We start from the raw sequence: 21,539 nt of genomic DNA on the forward strand, positions 1-21,539 counted from the left end.
TGCTGTAACCATTAAATGGTCTGGGGCCAGGAACTTCATACACTTGATACTTCACCCTCCCAAAAGCTGCACAATACACATTGCAGTGAGAACACTACAAAAGTAGTTTGTCGATTGTAAAATGTTTCTGGATATCCTGGAGACTTAAATGACACTTCGTTGTTGCCAATTGATGATGTTCAAAGTACAAGTTTTCTTGCATTGATCAACAGTGTCTGGCAAGTGTCTTTCTGATTTTTGATGAGGTGTCTTGTATCACCTCCCACTGACTGTGTGACAGTTCTGTTCGTGTGATATCCTGGAAATGTAATGGCATTAAGCACCACGGGGTGCAGAAAGCAGAAACAGCCAAGGGAATGATTTTTAAAAAATACTTTAGATGTACAAAATACAGCACGGTGTCAGATTAGTCAAAACTTTAAAAGGACTGTGCAAGACTGACTTCAGATTCCCGTTGAAACTTTTCCACCCACAGTACGGTTAATAGAGGAAAACACTGGGGGGTGGTGATGGAAAATGTATAACATCAGTTATGTCTCTGTGAACGTATGTTGAACAGCCCGGAGACGGACAGCTGTGGAAAACTGTGGAGACAGATTTTCCTGAATAGTCCATTGACAAATGGTAAGGCAGTTAGAAGCAACAGGGAAAGGAACCCAAGTAGACAAACTGTCGAAACATAAATTCAGACTGTGGTTTATCCCAGGTCAATAACATTTAATGCAGCGAAGACTGCAACACCAAAGGTTGTGTATTGAGGGGTTTATATTAGCAGAGGCAATTAAACAAAAAGGTACAAATTTAAAGGAGACGCAAAAACAGAGAATTCCTGAGGTTTAAGTGCAGAAATCGTTGAAGGGGGCTGGGCAGGTTATGAAGGTTGTTTTTGAAAAGTATGTGAGATCTTTGGTTTTGTAGACAGAAGCACAAGATATGGAAGCATGGAGGTGGTGGTAAATCTGTACAAAACATTGGTTAGGTTTCAATTAGACAATTGTAGCCAAACCTGAGTATCTTCCTTCAGGAAAGATAGCAAGACCATAACGACTATGCATATTTTCTAGAATAATAGAAATGAAGGAGTTCAGGTGCACAAAAAGTAGTGTGTGCTTTCCTGCGAGCAGAGAAGGTTAAGGGAAGATTTAATAAAGGCATTCAAAATCATGAAAGCCTTTTGATAGACTAAATAAGGAGGAAGCGATTCCTTGGCACAAAGAGTCAGTTAGCACAGGACAAGAATTCAAGGGCATAGCAGAGAATCTGACATGTGACGAGGAGGATTTTTATCTGTAATGAACTGCTAAGGCCTGGATTGCATGACTGAAAAGATGGTAGAAACAGATTCAATAGCAACTTTCTGAAGAGAACACTTACAGGGAGGAAACCTTGCAGGGCAATGGGAAAAGAGCATAGAATTGGTGGTAATGTTACAATTCCCATGGAGAGCAATAGCTTTCAATAAGAGAAATGGATTTCCCGGTAACCTGCTCAAAGAATTAGATCAGAGTTCCTATTTTAAGATTGGACTGTAACAAACAACCTGAAATCAATATCGCCTAAACATTAGTTGGTGGGCAATAATTCACTACGCTACAGAAAAGGTTTCTTATGGATTTCTCAACCAAACATTCAATGTATTGACACTTTGTAATGAAACAATCAGCAGAAATGCAGTCTGTGTTTAAAAACCCCAAGCTCCTCCAGCCCTGACAGAATGAATGTTCTCAAAGTCCTCTTGTCTAAAGTTCTGTTCACTCAGTATTCACTCAGTTTTTAAACGAACTTTCAAGAGTAAAGTTTCCTCCTCCAGTGATTCAATAATTTTAAACTCTGCACAATCCCAGTTTCCTTGTACATGTGTTCCATCCTCACTGACCCTCAGCGTGGTGGTTAATCCAAAAGCAAGTTATTTTTTCTGCTGGAATATCAGTGCCTGGTGCAGGTCATCTTTCCTGAAATACCTTCGTCTGACTCAGTGTCTGGGCACCAGCGAGGCTCGGTACTGAGGTGTTAACACTTGCACCTGACTTTGGAGAAGTTGCAATTTGAATTTCTCTCTCTAACAAGCAGGTCACATAGATTTGTCTCGGATCCAGAACTAAATATTAAAGAAGACAGTTTAAAACATGACCATCTTACAAAGCCCAGCATTTGCAACATAATCAAATAGATTTTTGGATGAGTTGGCATAAGGACTGTAGGATTTTATGACATCACCCTCATAGAATCCCTGCAGCATGGAAACAGGCCCTTCGGCCCAATAAGTCTACACCAACCCTCAGAGCACCCCACGCAGAACAATCCCCCACCCCTGTAGCCCACCTAATCTATACATCCCTGAACACGACAGGCCACTGAGCATGGCCAATCCACCTAGCCTGCATATCTTTGGTCTGTAGGAGAAAACTGTAGCACCCAGAGGCAGCCCACATAGACATAGGGTAATGTGTAAACTCCACACAGTTGCCCAAGGGTGGAATTGAACCCGGGTCCCTGGCACTGTGAGGCAGTAGTGCTAAGCACTGAGCCACCATGCCACCCTGGATACTACCTCCACAGATTCAAACCAAGTTAATTTTTCCACCTCTTTTCTCATTGCGTATTACTACTTCACACAATTTGTTTTATCTATGAATTGCTGTTCAGTTTATTATGTTGTTTATTTGTAATTAATCAAGACAAAACCAGAAAACACTAACCTACAAATTAGGCAAAAACAATGGGATCGTGACCTAGCAATAACTTGACTGCTGTAATTTTTGTTTGGACCAGGAGTTTCCTTGTTGGTTGATTGTCACAACTTTTAAATTTGTTAATGTGGAGAAAGTTCTGTTGCGGTGAAGTTCAAAATAGCAGCTTTCCTGACAGGAGCTCAGTGACATTAACTGTGTGAAAAAGCTGTGTATTCCTTTCTTTAATTGGAAACCATTACTTGCCAATGGGCTGTCTCCTTTAAAAAGTAAAGATTGTAAAATTTCGACTGTTTCCTGTAATTGGACGGGAATGAAAGCTTTCAAGATATAATTGAGAGAGGCAGGATATGAGGAAATGTATGATTTCAGTCTCCTATCATCTGTGAGATCCATTATAAAGCAGCAGTGAAATGTCTCAAACCACTTTACACGATGAATGGCATCTGGATTGAAATGCTTGCAGATAGCTTGGCAAATGCAGCAATTATTCTGCACCCGAATCATCTCTCCAATAGCAATGGAATGAATAGCTAGTTAATTTGTTTGCTTTTGCAATGATGGTTAATGTCAGGACTCCCTGCAGCTCCTTGATTGGTGCCGAGGGATTGTTAATTTTCACTTGATTGGACCGAGCGTTACGGTATCAGAGCAATGCTTTCTGAGTACTGAGTGAGATTAGAAGTGCAATATTAATTCTGTCTGCCCAGTGAATACTTTGTAGAATGGGACTTTAAGCCCAAGTATAGAGCTTATTTCCATGCTATTAGTTTGTCAACACTTTTATTTTGATGATTATGGTGTGTAAAGTGCTTGAATCTAACCCAAATAGCCTTTGTTGAGTTTGGCCAAGACTTGATGGATGGACTCAATGCTGTAAAAATAAGGCTTCTCCAGTGAAATAGAGAATATTACACATTTTCCTTCTGAATAGAGAGTGCAAACTACATTGTTTCTATCTCTATGCATTGTCACACACAGCTATTGAGATGTTTCCTAATTGTCCCCTTTATCATTAATGCTATTTGTTCCCAGTGTCTTTTCCCTGTGCCAGGAGACGTAGGTTCTCCAAGGGTGGGTGGTGACATCTCTGAAATGATTGTTTGGAAAATATCTGTTCTGTTGTGTTTAAAATCTGGAATGCACTCACTGTGGGTACAGGGAAACAGATACAATTTGTGGTTTTCAAAGTGGCTAAGCACATGGAGAGAATGACATTGCAAAGATACAAGGTAAGGGCAAAGGATTGGGACATGCTGAATTCTGTGACATCTTCATCTTATTGAGGTGATTTGACAGAGAAGCTGCTGAAAGGGTACCTCCCCCGTAAGAGAGAGTGGAATGAGGAGATACAATTCAAACATAAGGAGAGAGATGTGGAATTTTCTCCTCAAATGACATGGCGTTTTGGAAGTCTCTTGCTTGAAGTTGTTGGAGGTAGGGATATTCAATATTTTTAAAGTGGAAGTAGATACCCTTGACACATCTGATACCTCTTGGTCCAGAAAATGTTTGGTTTGAGGCAAGAGTCACATCAGTTATTATCTTAATAAATGGTGGGGCAAACTGGCCCACTCCTGTTTGTAATATGTGTTTGCAGAGAGCTGTGCAACATGATTGGCTCTTCCTTTCCAGTCTTCATTCTATGATATTAACTAATCTCTTTTTGAAGAAACAACAGATCATTTATTCAGCTGTCTGGTGAATATAACATGAGATTTGAACAGATAGAAGGCCTAAAGATCGTGAAGCAGGGATTCTTTATTGTACAGGTAGTAGATCATGGTGAATAGGAAGGGAAATTAAGGATAAACAGAAATTATTTACAGTATGTACACAGAGCAAAGCCTATAGGTTACTTCAGGCTGAGGAATCCTTTATCTAACTTCTCTCACTTGCATGAAAAACATCCTGTATTTCAGCAAGTCCATTCAACTGCTCCTGCTGCCCAGCCTCCTCATTATTGCGTCCTGATAGAGCTCTGAGTGAACTGCTGCATTCCCTTGTTTGGTGCCCTCCATCCACCTGCTGCTGGACGTCCCATTACATTAACAACCACTCCTCATTGATGAAGTGTTTTCTTGCTTTATGTCACCTATTACCTGGGAATGAGCTACTTAACTATTTTATCATTCCAAACCAGAGATGCAAAGCTACAAGTTATTTAGAAGTGAAAGAAAAAGAAAACAAAAACATTAATTGTCTGAGAATATACCAAATCCTACATCTCGAACAATAATGTATTGTACAGATGGGAGCCTCATCAATAGATGAAAAATGGGGCTGGCCACTTAGAGAGGACCATGTTGTCTTTTTCTGATTTCTCTGTCAGAAGATGCTTCTTTTGATTTCAAGGTTAATATAACATCCAGACCTTCAGTGGGGGCAGGAAGGAAGATATACCCTCTCCCATGCCCTACATTGAAAGTTTAAGTTACTGTTAACCTGTTTCCCAGCGCCCCACTCCCAATCTCCATCTCTCTATTAAAAACCCATCAAAAACCCCCACAGCAGCTTCCCCAACTGGTGTGTATCCTAAACATGGATTATATTAAATGCATGTTTAAATTTGCTTCTGTGCAAAAGTGGCTGCTGGGTTTGACACAGAGAAAGGGGGAACAGCTGTAAATGTAAAGAGAGTTCCATCTAATATGGTATATGTTTATTCAGTCTCGCGAAGTTAAATTAAGAACAGTTAGAATCCGCAAGGGCAGATCAGAAAAATCAAACAGCAAGTCAGAGCTGAACCGGGCGACTGCCCAGATTTCAGCAAAGTGGGAAGGTACCAGTTTCAATCCCCAGCCTAAAGTGGGCAGCTGTTTGCAATGGAGCAGTATCCCGGGGCAAGGGTCATCTGGATTACAGAAGGGAGAAGTCAGCCAAAGTTCCAATTCTGGATTGTACCCAGTGACAAATGACTGTGCTACATGCTGCAATTGAGTAGCAAAATGGTTTTCATGTGAAGAAGGGCCATTTGGGTTGAAGTGCCAGAGGGTGACAATGTCCTGCAGGAGAAGTGAGCAAGCTAAAAGTCTCTGCCAAGCACACAGAAGAAACTTGCACAAAATAAGCTTGGGATGAGGGTAAGGGGAGAGGGGGCATCATTAAACTCCAGCAGTCAATCAAAAACTACATGAAGATATTATATTTAAAAAAAGTAACTTTGCTGTTAAGTTTGTACATTTTCAAATGAGGATTTTGCAGTTGCTTTGAAAACCTGCTCTCTTCAATGGTGAGAGCAAAATAGTAACTTTGGTATGAAATAAATGTCTAGATTAATATTATGATCAAGGCCAAAACCAAGTGATCTGTAGCCTCCCATTGTTACTGCAATCTCTGCAGAAATGAACCTTATCATAAAACAATAAACAGTTTTGTTCAAGTTAGTTTAGGCTCAACTGTGGATATTGTCTCCAGACATTCGAAATTGCTTCAATATTTTATGATAACAAATGCATTTCCAGGTTAACACTGGTGTGCCATGTGCTGAGAAGCTGTCATTTCCTGCAATGTAAACATTGGAATTCCCAATGTTGGGGTCTTGCTGAGAGGTAATTTTGTTTCATGTTGCCTGGGGAATAGCCAATGAGTTGCAAAGCAGTGACTGAAATAGGTATTTGAGCCTCTCACTGTATTACATATTACTGTGATCTCCTTATGGGCATGACCTACATCAGTATATGTAGAGGAGTTGCTCATTTGCAACTGCCACTCCAAGTCACATACCATCTTCAATTGGAAGTATATCATTATTCATTCACTGTTGCAAAACCCTAAAATTCTGTCCCTAACAACACTACAGGTGCATCGTTCATGACCACCTTCTCATGAGTAATCAGAGATGGCAATAAATACTGGTTTAACCTATTTTGTTTCTGCCTGATGAATGGAACAAATAAAATTGTTTTAGTAAGACTGCCTCATGATCATTGGTCATGCCCAAGTGAATGATGATCTATCTCTCAATGCACTCACTTGTTGGGTAATGCCTGCATATTGAGTGAATGCCAGATCATGCAGATGCCTGGCAATTCTTATGCTTACACTGTGTACCACTAGAGAATACTTTGTAAATTCAAATTGCACTGATCTCTAGGTTTTTCTGTCTTGAAGGAGATGTATGTGCAAACTATTAGGAAAGGAATTGACGTCCAACCAAACCAATCTCTTCCAAGTGTAAGGAGATGTCATTAATCCTCCTCATTGTGACATACCCATTTATTATTAAAAATACATCCCTCATAGGTTTGTTAAACCCTTCAGTTTGCAGTTAGTGACCTTTAAGTGGAGCTATATTTGGGATAAATGTGCCCCATAACAATGTATTTGTTTTAACCACTTCCATCTAGAAGGACAAGGGCAGCAGATGCATGGGAACACCACCACCTTCAAGTTCCCCTCTTTCATGGCATTGTGGGTCACCTCACAGCAGGTAGATTGCAGCGGTTCCAGAAGGCAGCTCACAACAACCTTCTCGAGGACAACTAGGGATGGTCAATAAATGCTGGCCAGTCGGCAATGACCACATCCCACAAAAATGAATATAAGAAAGCTAAAGGTCTTTTTAGTATTTTACTGTGGTATTTTCATTTATGCCACTGAAGATGAACAGTGCTTTCTGCTGACGAAACCGTTTACTTTGTTAGTAAAAGACATCCTTTTTAGGTAATAATTTAAAACTCTGCAATGCAGAGAAATTGATAGAAAAGCCTGAGTTTGTGTTTGGAGATCAGTCTTACCACTTCTGACAAGCTGCACATTTTTGTGATGATTGTTCTTGTTTCTTTTCAGGTCCCTCAGAGGTTTCTGCCTCAGTGAGGTACAGTCGTAGGCCAACGTGCCCTGATGCCTCCGTAATGGGCAGCCTCAACACTCCCCCAGTGCCGAGACACAGGAAGAGCCACAGCCTGGGAAACAAGTGGGTGAAATTATCTCCTCAATCTCAAGCGAGTTCTCTCATGACACACTAAATGTGGTTTGGACAGCCAATGGCTTGTCCCAGCATTAACAGCAATGTCATGTCATGTTTTGTTGGTTCTGCATGTTGTGCAGCGAGGAAATTATTTGAGAGATTTGAATGGATTATCTCTCTTCCCTGGATGTCTATCACTGTGGAAAATGTGGCTTGAATTTTCTCCACTGTTAAGATAATGGTGAAAGAATCCCATTGAATAGAGTTTTGGTATAAAAGTCAATTTACTGCTTTAATTCAGGAAAGAGAGTTTCAACATGCAGATACAAGATCCTATAAATGATTCTTCCATTGAATACTCTTCTATCACAGGATAAAATTAATCATCACTCCGTGTGACTAATTTTTCTGCAAAGATTGGCATTGGTATTGTAACCACCACCTTTAATATGGCTTCCACCATTGCTCTGTCAAATTAAAATTGAGCAGAACGGGCTTATATTCTCCAAAGTTCACAGGAATAAGAAGTGATCTCGTTGAAACATGTAAATGTTATTGAGGGTTTGACAGAATAGATGTAAAGGGGCTGTTTCTCCCCTTCACTGAGACTCCAAGTAGGGGTCAAAGTCCCAGAATGAGGGGTTAGCCATTTTGGACCGAGATTCAGAAAAAATTTCCTCACCAATGGGTCTGTGAATCTTTGGAATTCTCAATGCCAGGTGTTTGCGAATGCTTAGTTCTTGTTGTATAGGTTCACGTTTGAGATCAATAGGTTTTTGGCTGTAAGGGAATCGAGGGACATGAAGACTTCACAGGAAAATAAAGTTGATGTAGAAGCCCAGCTGTGAGATAATGAATGATGGAGGGGACCCTCTGGTGCAGGGTCACTCTTATTTCTGCCATAAAATCATCAGACTATAAGACATAGGAGTGGAAGTAAGGCCATTCGGCCCATCAAGTCCACGCCGCCATTTAAATCATGGCTGATGGGCACTTCAACACCACTTCCCTGCACTCTCCCCGTAGCCCTTGATTCCTTCTGAGATCAAGAATTTGTCGATCTCTGCCTTGAAGGCATCCAACGTCCCGGCCTCCACTGCACTCCGTGGCAATGAATTCCACAAGCCCACCACTCTCAGGCTGAAGAAATGTCGTCCCATTTCAGTTTTAAATTTACCCCCTCTAATTCTAAGGCTGTGCCCACGGGTCCTAGTCTCCCCGCTTAACGGAAACAACTTCCTGCCGTTTGTATGTTGCTGCCATACAGCTCCATAACAGATTTACCACCTCCAAATTCAGAAAAATAATCTCCTCTACTGACACCCGTCACTCATTTCTCTGCCAAAGTGTGCAATTACACACACTTTCTTCATTTCTGACTCCATATCTCAGCAGCCAAATTCTGTTACAGTAGCAGGCACAAAAGAAACAAAACTATCATAAACATGTGGGTTTTTACTTTGGAATGCTTAATTTGAATAGTTTTGCTTCAGTTTATATTAGGTCACTGTTGCTTTGCAAGCATTTATTTTGTTGTAACTGTTGCATCTGACTTGGCCTGATTTAATATCAGATGTTATGATTGGAAAGCAGTGGTTGTTTGCATATGGGAGAGGGTGAAGTCCACATTGATACCATTGGGCTGCAGGGTTCCCAGGCGGAATATGAGTTGCTGTTCCTGCAACCTTCGGGTGGCATCATTGTGGCACTGCAGGAGGCCCATGATGGACATGTCATCTAGGGAATGGGAGGGGGAGTGGAAATGGTTTGCGACTGGGAGGTGCAGTTGTTTGTTGCGAACTGAGCGGAGGTGTTCTGCAAAGCGGTCCCCAAGCCTCCGCTTGGTTCATGCATTTATGATTTGTTATTGTAAGATGAAAAAAGGGCCAAATGGCCTGCTTTTGCGCTGTATCATTTCTCCAAAGATCAGTTAATCACTCCTTCTGAAAGTCAACTAAAATTATTACTCGTGTAGGTCCCTGGCACCTTGACTGTTTCAAGTGTTGGTCAGGCTGCACTGTCAAGTATAGAATAACCTCTGACAATAATTAAGCATAAATTTTCAGAAATATAACACTTGATGAAACCCCAGCACTCTTGTTCAGAACTGTGCCTGCAGATATTTTTGTGAGATCCCAAGACTGAAAGTATGAAAATTAATAAACATTACGGATGAGTTTTGGAAAAACTGATGCACCTCACATATCTATCACTCCCAGTGATTCATGCCTCCAGGCACAAAGTGTTGGGGCAAACAGCTTTGCAGGAGGAATGTTGCAGAAGATGTTTTAACAGTTTCAGGCTTGAAGATTTCTTATCTCTGTTTGCTTTTCATCCTCCCATTCTGGGTATTAGCAGTGTTTTTGTTTCCATTGAGCATTCTTTGTTGGAAATAAAATGGGATTTATAGATCTGCTGTGAGAAGAGGTACAATGGCCACATGAGCTTTAATGGAATTGGATTTCTTCAGCATTTTAGTAGCAGCCAGTCTCATTTGCTTTTTGCCTAAAGGAGGTGAGAATTTGTATTAAGTGCTGAAAGAGTTAGGTTGGAGGAAGGAAACAGCCAGAAACACATGGATCCCAAATACCTAAGGCTGAGTTTGATGTTCCAGGAGCAGGCGTAATAGGAAAAAAAAATTCTGTAATAAATTGAAATAAAGAATGCCTTAAAAAGTCAAACAAACCCCTTAAAAATGAAAAATGCGCACATAGGTGAAGAGAATAAAAAGTCAAGCAAAGTTGTATTTGTTTTTAGGTTTTAAAAATTGGTTCTATACGTTAGAATGCTTGGTTAAAAAAATTGGAGGAGTGTATTCAAAGTTGGAATTTATGACCTAATTGTTTGCTATGTCTTTTTTTTTGGATGTTCACGGTCCTGTCCATTTACTTATACCGTTGGGATTGTGGACATGTATGAAGCGGGCCTCTTTATCTCATCAAAATCTTTGGTGCTGTGTACTTGTTGCAACTCAGAACAAAAGTTTGAAGATTTTCCAGCAAAGGGAGCTAGGAACACTGCTCACTGAGATTGGCTCAGTTTATTCAGCTAGTTGCTTCATTCGAATTATCTGGCAAATGACATTTTGTTGCACTAAATTCCTACTTTATGTAATTGGAATGCATTAGATATTTCCGAATGCTCTAGCCCCGGAAACAGATGCGGGAATGGACTGCAAATCATGGCCTTTATTTTAAAAAAACCTCGGGTTCAGCTGGTAGTACTCAGCAGGTCAGGCAACGTCTATGGGAAACAAAACAGAAGAGTTTGGGCAGGGGTGGGGGAGGGGAGGGGCATGTGTGAACTCTTCTACAGAAGCAAAGGGCGTTTGGAAAGCGAACCAGGAAAGGGGCAATAAACACAGGGAATAAATACCTCAGGGAAGAAACAAATTCGGAGGCAGACCAGTGTGTGTGGCATCTGCTGGTCAGTCTTGGAGGAGATGACAGCTTTCACAGTGGGCTTTGTTTGAATGGAGCCTATGGTGATTGGAACCAGCTTTGATCTTGTTGTCTGTGAGATCCTTGATTGGGGTTGTTAACCCGGGCCAATCAGGAAAGCCCTGGCTGACCAATATAACCTGGAGTTTGGAATCTCCTCAGTTTCAGGGACTGACTCTGAGCTGGCCAGCCACAGCCAGTGTACTCTGCCCAAGTTTAAAAAAAAGAGAGGGTGACTTGGTGATGGGATACCAGCCTCTGTGCAGTTATTTCAGAACCAAAAGGACTGTCCATTGCAGTCAGCTAGGCTTGGCACTGATACCCAACCCATCCCTGGGCATTTACTGGGGCAGCTTAGGACAGGCTCTGTGGCCTAAACCCCCAGTGGTACTGGCTTGGACTGTTTTTGTGGAGCTCAGAAGTGCAAACTCTCTTTTATACCGTATGATTGACATTAGAAATATAGAAAAGAGGAGCAGAAGTAGGCCGTTCAGCCCCTTGAGCCTGTTCCGCCACTCAGTGTGAACATAGCTGATCATCCATCTCAGTACCCAGTTCTCCACATTTTCTTAGATTCCTTCATCCCCAAGAAACAGACCTAACTCTCTCTTGAAAACATTCAAAGTTTTCGTCTTTATCACTGTCTTTGGCAGAGAATTCCACCGGCTCCACACCCTCTCATTAACAGTTCAGCTTCCATGTAACTCTTCATGCCAAATCTTCTATAGATGTATCACCTTGCTGTCTGTTTGCTGTCCAGCACTCAATGGAGAATGTTCATTCCATTTTTCAGAGAAATCTGAATAATCCAATTCTCATCTATTTCTGTTATTTTCTGGGTGAAGAAATTTCTCCCCATTTCAGTTCTAAATGGCCTACCCCATATCTCTATTAAGTGTCCTGGTTCTGGACTCTGATTATCGAGAATATCCTTCCTGCATTTGCACTGCGTAGCCCTCATCGAATTTTACAGGTTTCTGTGACAGTTCTTCTAAACTCCAGTGAGTGTAGTCCGAAACGATTCAGTCTCTCTTTGCACATCAGTCCTGCCTGGTAAACTTTTGTTGCATTCTCTCTGTAGCCAGAACATCCTTCCTCAGACGAGGAGATGAAATTTTCACACGCTGCCCTAGGTATGGTCTCACCAAGCCTCTGAGCAAATGCAGCAAGACATCCTTGCTCCTGTACTCGAATCCTGTCACTCTGAAGGCCAACACACCATTAGCCTCCCTCACTAACTATTGCACCCGGACGCTTACGGATAATGATTAGCAAATAAGGACACCCAGGTCTGGATGCATCTGTACGCTCTGTCGTCTTTTCTTGGAAAATTCCTACATACACATCAGTCTCTATTTTTATTGCATATTTTTGGTGACCATGCCAGGACACATCTGCCCTGACATTCTTGAATGGGACAGGCTGTGATCAGAAAACACCCAAACTGGTTCAAAACATGTTCGAGCTCTAAAGCAAGGTCACTGGATCCGAAACTTTAACTCGTACTTTCTCTCCATAGATGCTGCTGAGAATTTTTAACAATTTCTGTTTTCGTTTCTGATTTCCAGCATCAGCAGTTCTTCCAGAAGTTTACCTTTAAAATTGCTTCACCACTGTGTGCAGTTCCATGGACTGTCCACTGAGTGGTGCACTAGAGACACACCTCATTTACTCAAAAGCATGCTACCATCGTGGAATTAGGATTTTTAGTTAAACTTCAGGGTTCTTTTTTCTATTTTAGCTACATAAGTTAATAGTTTCCCCTACCGTGCAAATTTTCATGCCAAATCTTGTTCTTCATTCTTCTGTAGAGTCTTCCTAGACTCCCTTTAGATTTGTTCTCCAGCACTCAAAAAGAGACCCTTCATTTTATTTCTTACTGAAGTCTGAGCAATACTTCTTTTTATTTCATCTATTACCGTATCCGGGCCTTTTAAAAATGACATCAGGGATGATGATCTATTCCAGGATATCCTGGAAGTGCTGAGCTCCTCTGGCTAAGGGAGTAGGGGAATTGGGCTAGCATTCGCATTGGGGGGCTCTACGGGGCTGAGTGGTAGTCAGTGAGGTTGTTTTGGAGGATGGCAAGAGAAGACAAAGGGGGCTTCGTGGAGAGAAACCCTCCACTGAAATACAACAACAATGACAGCCAATAAAAAAATAACGTTCAGCCCTGTGCTCTTAAGCTTAAATAAGGGCAATTATGAGAGCGTGAAAGCAGAGTTAGCTAAAGTGAATTGGTAAATTAGCTTAAGGGATAAGGCAATGGAGATGCAGTGGCAGATATTTAAGGGGATATTTCCGAATATACGGAGCTGATACATTTCGAAAATAAGGTGTTGTTGAATTTGAAAGGGTGCAGAAGGGGTTTACAAGGATGTTGCCAGGTTTGGAGAGTTTGAGCTATAGGGAGATGCTGAATAGGCTGGGGATATTTTCCCTCGAGTGTCAGAGGCTGAGGAGATGACCTTACAGAGGTTTATAAAATCATAAGGAACATAGATAGGATGAACAGCCAAGGTCTTTTTCTCAGGGTAGGGAGTCCAAAACTAGAGAGCATAGGTTTAAGGTGAGAGGGGAAAGATTTAAAAGGGACCTAAAGAACAATTTTTTCACACAGGGGGCAGAATGTGTATGGAAAGCTGCCAGATGAAGTGGTGGAGGCTGGTACAATTACAACATTTAAAAGGCATCTGGATGGGTACGTGAATAGAAAGGGTCAAATGCTGATAAATAGGACAAGATCACTTTAGGTTATCCAGTCGGCACGGATGAGTTGAACTGAAGGGTCTGTTTCCATGCTGCACAGCTCTGACAGTAAACATTCCATGGTGAGCAAGAAAGATTAAAGTATGTATCAAATTTAAAACAAACGTATCGCTGAGCAAAGATAGGTGGCAGGTCAGAAGATTGGGCAAAATACAAAAATCAAAAATAGATGAAAATTTAGTAAAGGGAAATATTGGAAAATAAGAGAAAGCTAGCCAAGATTTAAAATGAGATGATAACAAAGAACAAAGAAAGTTACAGCACAGGAACAGGCCCTTCAGCCCTCCAAGCCTGTGCCGTTCTGGTTCCTCTATGTAAGCCTGTCGCCTGTCTGTATCCCTCTGCTCCCTGCCCATTCATGTAACTGTCTCAATACGTCTTAAATGATGCTATCGTGCCTGCCTCTACCACCTCTGCGGGCAATGCATTCCAGGCACCCACTACCCTCTGCGTAAAGAACTTTCCATGCATATCTCCCTTAAACTTTTCCCCTCTCGCCTTAAGATTGTTATCCCTAGGAACTGAGTCCCCCACTCGGGCAGGGGGAAGCTTCTTGCTATCCAACAGTTTCCAAAAATATCTAAAGGCAAAAATAAAAGGAAAGGTGTAACAAAAGTGAGTGATGATCCTGTAGCGAGTGAAACTGGAGAATTAACAATAGAAAATAAATGATGGTAGTTTGGTGGACCAAATACTTTACATCAGGCTTCACTACAGACAATACAAGGACCATCCCAGAAGCAGCTAAAAATCTGAAAATGGCAGGGAGGAAGGAACACACGAAAGTTACAATCACTAGGGAAATAAGTGACACTGAGTGAAATGTTGGAGCTGCAAATTGACGGTGCTTGGGATCTATTGGATTTCATCCTTGGGTCTTTAAAGAGGCGACCAATGCAAGGTTTGATCTATTGATTCTAATTTTCCAAAACTTCTGAGATTCAAAGAATATCCCACGAGATTCGAAGATAGCAAACGCAGTTCCTTTATTCAAAAAGGAAGGGAGACAGAAAGCAGGAAACCACAGGACAGTTAGCTTAAATCTGTTAGACTGTAGGCATCAGAAGCTGTTAGTAAAGGACACGGCAGGGCACTGAGAAACATTGTATGCAATCTGATAGAGCCAACATGGTTCTGCGAAAAGGAAATACTTTTTAAGTAATGTGTTGAAATTCTTTGAGTATGTAATGTGTTCTGTGTATTACTGGGAGCCAATGGCTTTTGTTAGATTTGCAGAAGACATTTAATAAAGTGTCACATAAAGAGTTATTGTGGAAAATAGTAACTTATCGTGTAGTGGACTAAAATAATGGCATCGTTGGAAAATTGGCTCGTTAACAGGAAGTAAAATGTAGGCATAAATCTTTCAGGTTGGAAAAATGAAAGGGGGAGTGTGTGCCACAAGCGTCAACTGTTTATATCTTATGTAAATGGCTTGGATGAAGGGACAGAAGGTATGCTTTGCCAAATTTGTTGATAACACAAAGATGGGTAGGAAATTACATTGGATAAAGGAGACATGAGAAGGCTGCAAAAAGATATAAAGAGCACAAAGTTAATGGGCAAAGATCTAACAAAAGAAATATGATGTGGAGAAATATTAAATTGAAAATGAAAACAATATTTTCTAAAGGAAGAGAAATTACACAGCACTGAGATGTAAAGGGATCCAATTAATTGTAACACAAAATGTTGGCACGTGGGTAGCACAAATAATTAGGAAAGCTGGTAGAATGTTATCATTTAGAACATAGAACATTACAGCGCGGTACGGGACCTTCGGCCCTCGATGTTGCGCCGACCTGTGAAACCAATCTAACCTACACTATTCCATCATCATCCATATGTTTATCCAATGACCATTTAAATGCCCTTCAAGTTGGTGAGTCTACTACTGTACTATTTATTGCAAGGAGAATTAAATACAAAAGTAGGGAGATTATAAACTTGAGTTATACAGGGCATTGTTGATACCATGTGTTAGCCATCTTATTTAAGGAAAGGTGCAAATATGTTAAAAACAGTTCAGAGAAAATTCCCCAGATAATACCTGGAATAAGTGGTCGGTTTTATGAAGAAAAGATGGGCTTGCTCCTGCTGGCCTGTAGGTGAGTAAGGGATGACTGGATTGAAACATATAAGACCGTGAGGAGCCTTGATGGGATAGATGTGGAGAGGATGTTTCTTTTTATGGGACAGTCTAGAACTAGGTGATCACTGTTTTAAAACAGAGCTTGTCCATGTAAAACAGACGAGGTGAAACTTCTTCACAGGTTTGTGTGTCCTTGAAACCCTCTTCCTGAAATGATGTTGGAATCACAGTCTTTAAATAGCTCTAAGGCAAAGGTGGAGAGGTTCATGACAAGCCCATGGATGGATGATTATCAGGAGTAAGTGGCAATGTAGATTTGAAGTTACAATCAAACCAGTTATGGTCTTATCAAGTGGTGGAACAGGTATGGTAGGCTGAATGGCCTACTCTTGATTTGTACATCCCTTGTCTCTGGTCCAATCATGTTCACAATTACAGATATCCAACTTGATATTCTCCTGCATTGCCTCCAATTGAAACATCATCTTGTGGATCCACATTGCTCCCTGGTTCATTCACTTCAGTGTCAGTATTAGATTGGGTAAAAATGGCAGATTGGATCTGGAAGACTTGATGGGGGTTGGTTTCTCATCTTTAAAGGAGTCAATGGTAGCTTGGTGCAGGTGTCCTCACTGCCCACAATTTATAGTTAGAGAGCCATGTGAAAGTGGGAATGCATTGGGTATGATGACTCTCGCTTTCACCCTGTACCAGGCAGAACATGGTTAAAATTGAACCCTTTCTGTTGTGTTATGGAAAGCCATTTGAAAAGTGTAACCTCAATACACTTGCACAATAAGCATGAATCTTACAGTGAGTTGGGAAGCAACTGGCACTAATTATTACTGTGTTATGGCTGCCAACCCTACAGGATTGGACAAAGAGTTTCCAGGCATTACAGATTAATTCCTAGGGCATTAAACAGAATGGAGGTTTCGTTCTGCTTTCTTCTGAGGGTTTTTATTTATTCCTTTGGAAGGCATCAACATTGATGGGAAAAGGCTGGTCGACCAGCAAGAACCATCTGCTTAGATAAAGAAGAGTCTTTTCAGTTTCCAGTTGGCTGAGAGAAGGCTCTGCATGAACGTGCTCGAGGACCAGGACCATTGGCAGGGAATGGAGGTGGGGCAATTGAAAGTCAGAAGTCAGTTGATGGAACTTCCAGAAAAATAGAGTTGGCAACTTGACTCTTTGATATCAAGGTAGGCATCCAGGGGAATAACTCCTATTGGAAATAGGAAAAGGACTTCTTTAGAACTGAAGTGTTTATTGAGATGAGGATTGGTGAATGAAGAATAGAGTGCACTTTATTCTAGCCAGTATCTTTATTCTGTATCTCTCTTTGTAATTCTGTATCTTTCTTTGTTCTGAATCTTTCTTTACTCTGTATGTTTACTCTATAGTTTTATTCATTCTATCTTTCTTTAATCTGTATCTATAATCTATATCTTTCTTTACTCTGCATCTTTGTATCTTACTATCCTGTCTTTTGCTTTACCCTGTATCTTTGTTCTGTATTGTAATCGAGGAATGCAAGGCCCAGTAAAATGGTGAAGAAATAATTTAAGCTGACAAAGTGCAAGCTGATGAGTGTAAATTTCCATCTGACACGAGACCCTCTGTACCCCATTAAGAGGAAGCACTTGGTCACTAATCACTGCACAATAAATACCTCCAGCATCCTGCTCAGTGCACCTCAAAGAAAATCCTTCAATAACTTGTTTCAGCAATGTTACAAGGTGAGCAATCAGAAGCTGTTTTTATTGGGCTTGATTTTTTTTATAGGGTCTCCATGGTGAGCAGCTTCAGTGTATTCAGTGAGTTAGTTAGTATGAGTCACTGAACTTAAATGTGGTGATAATTAATCAATCGTTTCCAGATGTGTTGATCCTAACCCCAGGTGTACATTCTGTTCACTGGCTCTTATCCAGTCTGTGTCTACAAGTGTCTCGTCTGTACTCTGCACTCAGGCAGGAGTTCAACTGTTTCATCATGGCTGCCTCTTCACACCCAGCAATATTAGATTGGCATTGCCAATAAAGACAGAAAGCAAGCCAACATTAAACTCAGAGAGCAGTGGGTAACCTCAGAGATTAAATCAGAGTCGGGAAAGAAGTCGCCGTGCCCACCTTCACCCCAATACCGATCATTATCCTAGCACACACTCAAACTTTGCTACCTACTGTCACCCCAGTGTTAACTGAACTGAACCTAGTCAACTGTACCTTGAACACTTCTAAAAAGTATCTCTATCCTAGTCCAACATTGCTTTAGGAAAACAACCAACATAGTCAAAGACCCATCCCAGCCTAATTATTCTGTCTTCCATCCTCTTCCATCGGGCAGAAGATAAAAATGTTTGAAAACACATACCAACAGATTTAAGAAAAGCATCTTCCCTGCTGTTAGCAGACTTATTAGCATACCTTTCATATATTAGGGTTGATCTTTCTCTACAGTTGTAACACTGTATTCTGCAGCCTGTTCTAATATCCTGACGTACGTATGATGTGGAGGTGCTGGTGTTGTTCTGGGGTGAACAAGGTCAAAAATCACACAACACCAGGTTATAGTCCAACAGGTTTATTTGAAAACACAAGCTTTCAGAGCCTTGCTCATTCAGGTGTTTGTCCTAATGGTGTACTTTGGTAAGGTATGGTTTGCCTGGTTAAAATGCAAAACAATACTTTTCACTGTATCTCGATGCATGTGACGATAATAAATCCTATCAAATCATATGGAGCAATACATCGATATTAAGGGGCTTCTCATCATTTTATGTGACAACCTGACAATCCCAAGGCTCCAGACTCGATCCAGATGATTAACCATGTCTTTTAGCTGAGGTATTAGAATTAAATGCTAGATAGTGAGTATAAACACAGAGTTACTAGAATATTATTCTGTATCAATTTGTTTACAAATCATGTTCAGTAATGTAAGATTTCAAAATGTAAATATAATGTAAAATTGTGTTGAGAGATGCATGGATTCTCACAGTAGCATGAATTGTTTTTGCTGTGATGAACCCATATTCAGCTGGATTAATCCAAATGCTGAAACGTCAACTTGCCTGCTTCTCTGATGCAGCCTGACCTGCTGAGTTCCTTCAGCTCCACACTGTACTGACTTAGTCCAAATGGACACAGTTCCATAAATGCATCAAAGCATGTTCTAAAACTCAATATCTTTTTTTCTAAAATAAACATGGTAGATTTTGCTTTTGGGAAATATACAAATATGCTTCAGTGGGAAACAAAAAGAACTTTCATCAAAATTAGTGTCACTTTAAAAGTCCTGTGTAGCTTCAGGGTTATGAGATAGACATGTTATATAATTATATGTTGCGTGGAACATATGCCAACCAAATTATTTCCAAAATCATAACATTGGGAGTTGAGTAAATAGTAGTCAAACTAATTAGAACTGAGGAACCAACAATTTATGGTAAACGTGAGGAAAAACCATGGGAATAAAATGCTCTTTCAATTATAACACTTCCAACTGAATTGCTCTTCAAATTGTCACCAAATTCCACTGTACAGCAAAAACTGCTGTGAAGAGAGGTCTTTACAGATAAATACAAATTTGGTTTTGGAGCTATTCCATGAGCTTGTAGAATTTATGTGGAGTCAATCATGTCAGCAAATTTAGCTTGTTTATCAGCCATTTCATATAGTATGTGCACAAAAGCCTTGAATTGTTTAAATAAAATAAGAAAGTGCCCTTGTGAAAACAGCAGTGGGGGGTATGGCTGCACTGGAAAATTTCTGACATGAAGCCTCTACAAAATTATTTGTGGTCAAAAGAATCAAGTTCTTGAAGTTTCTATGAATGCTAAAAATGGACACAGTTAGTGAGAACGGGCAAGGGTACTTTAATGTGAGCTGCCAGTTACCTACCTTCTTAGAAGCTAAGCAAGGTTCTGTGCATGCGTTTAATGAGCTCTCTTTGAGTAGAGAGCAGAACTAGCAGTATAGCTCAGTTCTGCCTCAGCGAGTCATTGCCCCAAAATGGAACTCTGACTTGGTGACAAATTCGACCATCTCAGGGTGTGGCCAAGCAGAGAGGTTTCCAACACCCATGTTACTCAAATGAGCATAAAAGATCACAGAAAGTTGAGTCAGTGGCAAACGGAAATTTTGCTTAAGGTTCTAGTATTGTTTGTGTCGGGTGCAATTATCTGAAGTAGATTGTGCAGCAAAAGCCAGTCTAATTGAGTGGAAATTCCAAATTGCAAAGCTTAGGATGTAACTGAATGGTCGAGGGAAGTCACTGCTCAGTGTTTCTCAGCCCCAATACGTGTGCAGTGAAATTCCTCTCATTTGTGATGCATTATAATTTAATAATGTTCCCAAGTGAACCTCCAGGAGGGCAGGCAGTAATTCCAATTACATCAGTTTCCGAGCAAATGCAGACTATAAAATCCACATGTCCATGTGATTGATCAACCCCACATTTAGACAATTTAATGTGGTTTGACGAAATCTACATCGTGTTATAGCTGCCTTTTTTGCTCCAGGCGCATTATTAAATTATGATGCAGATCAGTCGTACAGCAGAGATGGAAATGTTGTTTTGTGAGGCAGGGCAAAATCCCACTGTGTTCAAGAAGCCAAGTCTGAAGGCAAACACTGTGTGCTGCTACAAGAAGATGGCTTGGAGACACTAGGGCTTCAGCTGTTTAATGGCACCTAATGCAAACCACCTTCTGAACAGTAAGAAAAAATCTCAGGCGTCTTGCCAACAAATTCTTAGAGATTGTTAAAAATGTAACTATAGGCCCGAGCGAAGATTAACAAGCTCCACTTCACCTGCAGGCAGTGCTGGGGGTGTAACTCAGCTGTACCAAGTAGATAGTGTCCTAAGGATGGCACCTAAATTGCAAAAGACCTTCAACCAAGACAAAAGACATGTCGCATCCTGATGGTTTAGCAATAGGTTTTGCAGCAATAGATCACAATTTTTTAATAAAGCTGATAACCCACACTGATTTCCCATACAAATGAGTATGTTAAGCCCACAGTGGCCCTGTTGTGTTCAGTTGCCAGGTTGCAGTCAGAGCTGTTCATGTTTCCATACAAACAGGTTATAAAAGAACACAGGCTGAATAAAAACTTTCGAATGTTTAATTTGCTTCCTTAATCATTAACATCTGTTTTACATCACGACACTCTCTCAGGGAGGAAACAGTGGTGTTGAGACATGTAGGGGAAACTTAGAAGTGAACTGATGTCTGAAGATGTGTCTCAGTGGAAATATGGAGATCAAGTGTTTAAAAAGTGTTTCATTTTTTCGGATGTCCATTCCCTGTCTTTTTGTTGGTTTGCTCCTCTTCTAAGCAATGCTGAAGGTATCAAACACCTTCCCATGGATTGATTGATTGACAACAACAGATTGCAATCCTACAACACTTTTTGATGTAAAAAATCACCCTGAGGTGATTCCCAAATTAGTAAACGATGGATAAAGCGTCAAGCTGTTGTGTTATGACTCATGGTCAGTAAGTGATAACGTCTCTGTATCTTATGTCACAAGAAGGTAGAAAGATCACAGACACCATCTCAATTGGAATGACTTTCTGGATGACACATTCATTAGAAGTATGCTCTTCTAGTGGGTTCATATAGACTGGA

At 40.7% G+C, this 21,539-nt stretch overlaps 1 protein-coding gene across 9 annotated transcripts in view; it reads left to right on the plus strand.

Moving 5' to 3' along the window:
* The window catches only part of LOC125465342 (ras-specific guanine nucleotide-releasing factor RalGPS1-like), a 713,999-nt gene that overhangs the window by 639,636 nt on the left and 52,824 nt on the right, over positions 1 to 21,539 (plus strand). For all 9 annotated transcript variants that reach the window (XM_059638202.1, XM_048558694.2, XM_048558692.2 and 6 more), the window contains one exon: positions 7,482 to 7,608. In XM_059638202.1, the coding sequence (XP_059494185.1) occupies positions 7,482 to 7,608 (127 nt within the window). The remainder of the gene's footprint in view (positions 1 to 7,481; positions 7,609 to 21,539) is intronic.

Source organism: Stegostoma tigrinum, chromosome 29 (genome assembly GCF_030684315.1).
Source record: "Stegostoma tigrinum isolate sSteTig4 chromosome 29, sSteTig4.hap1, whole genome shotgun sequence".
NCBI lineage: Eukaryota > Metazoa > Chordata > Chondrichthyes > Orectolobiformes > Stegostomatidae > Stegostoma > Stegostoma tigrinum.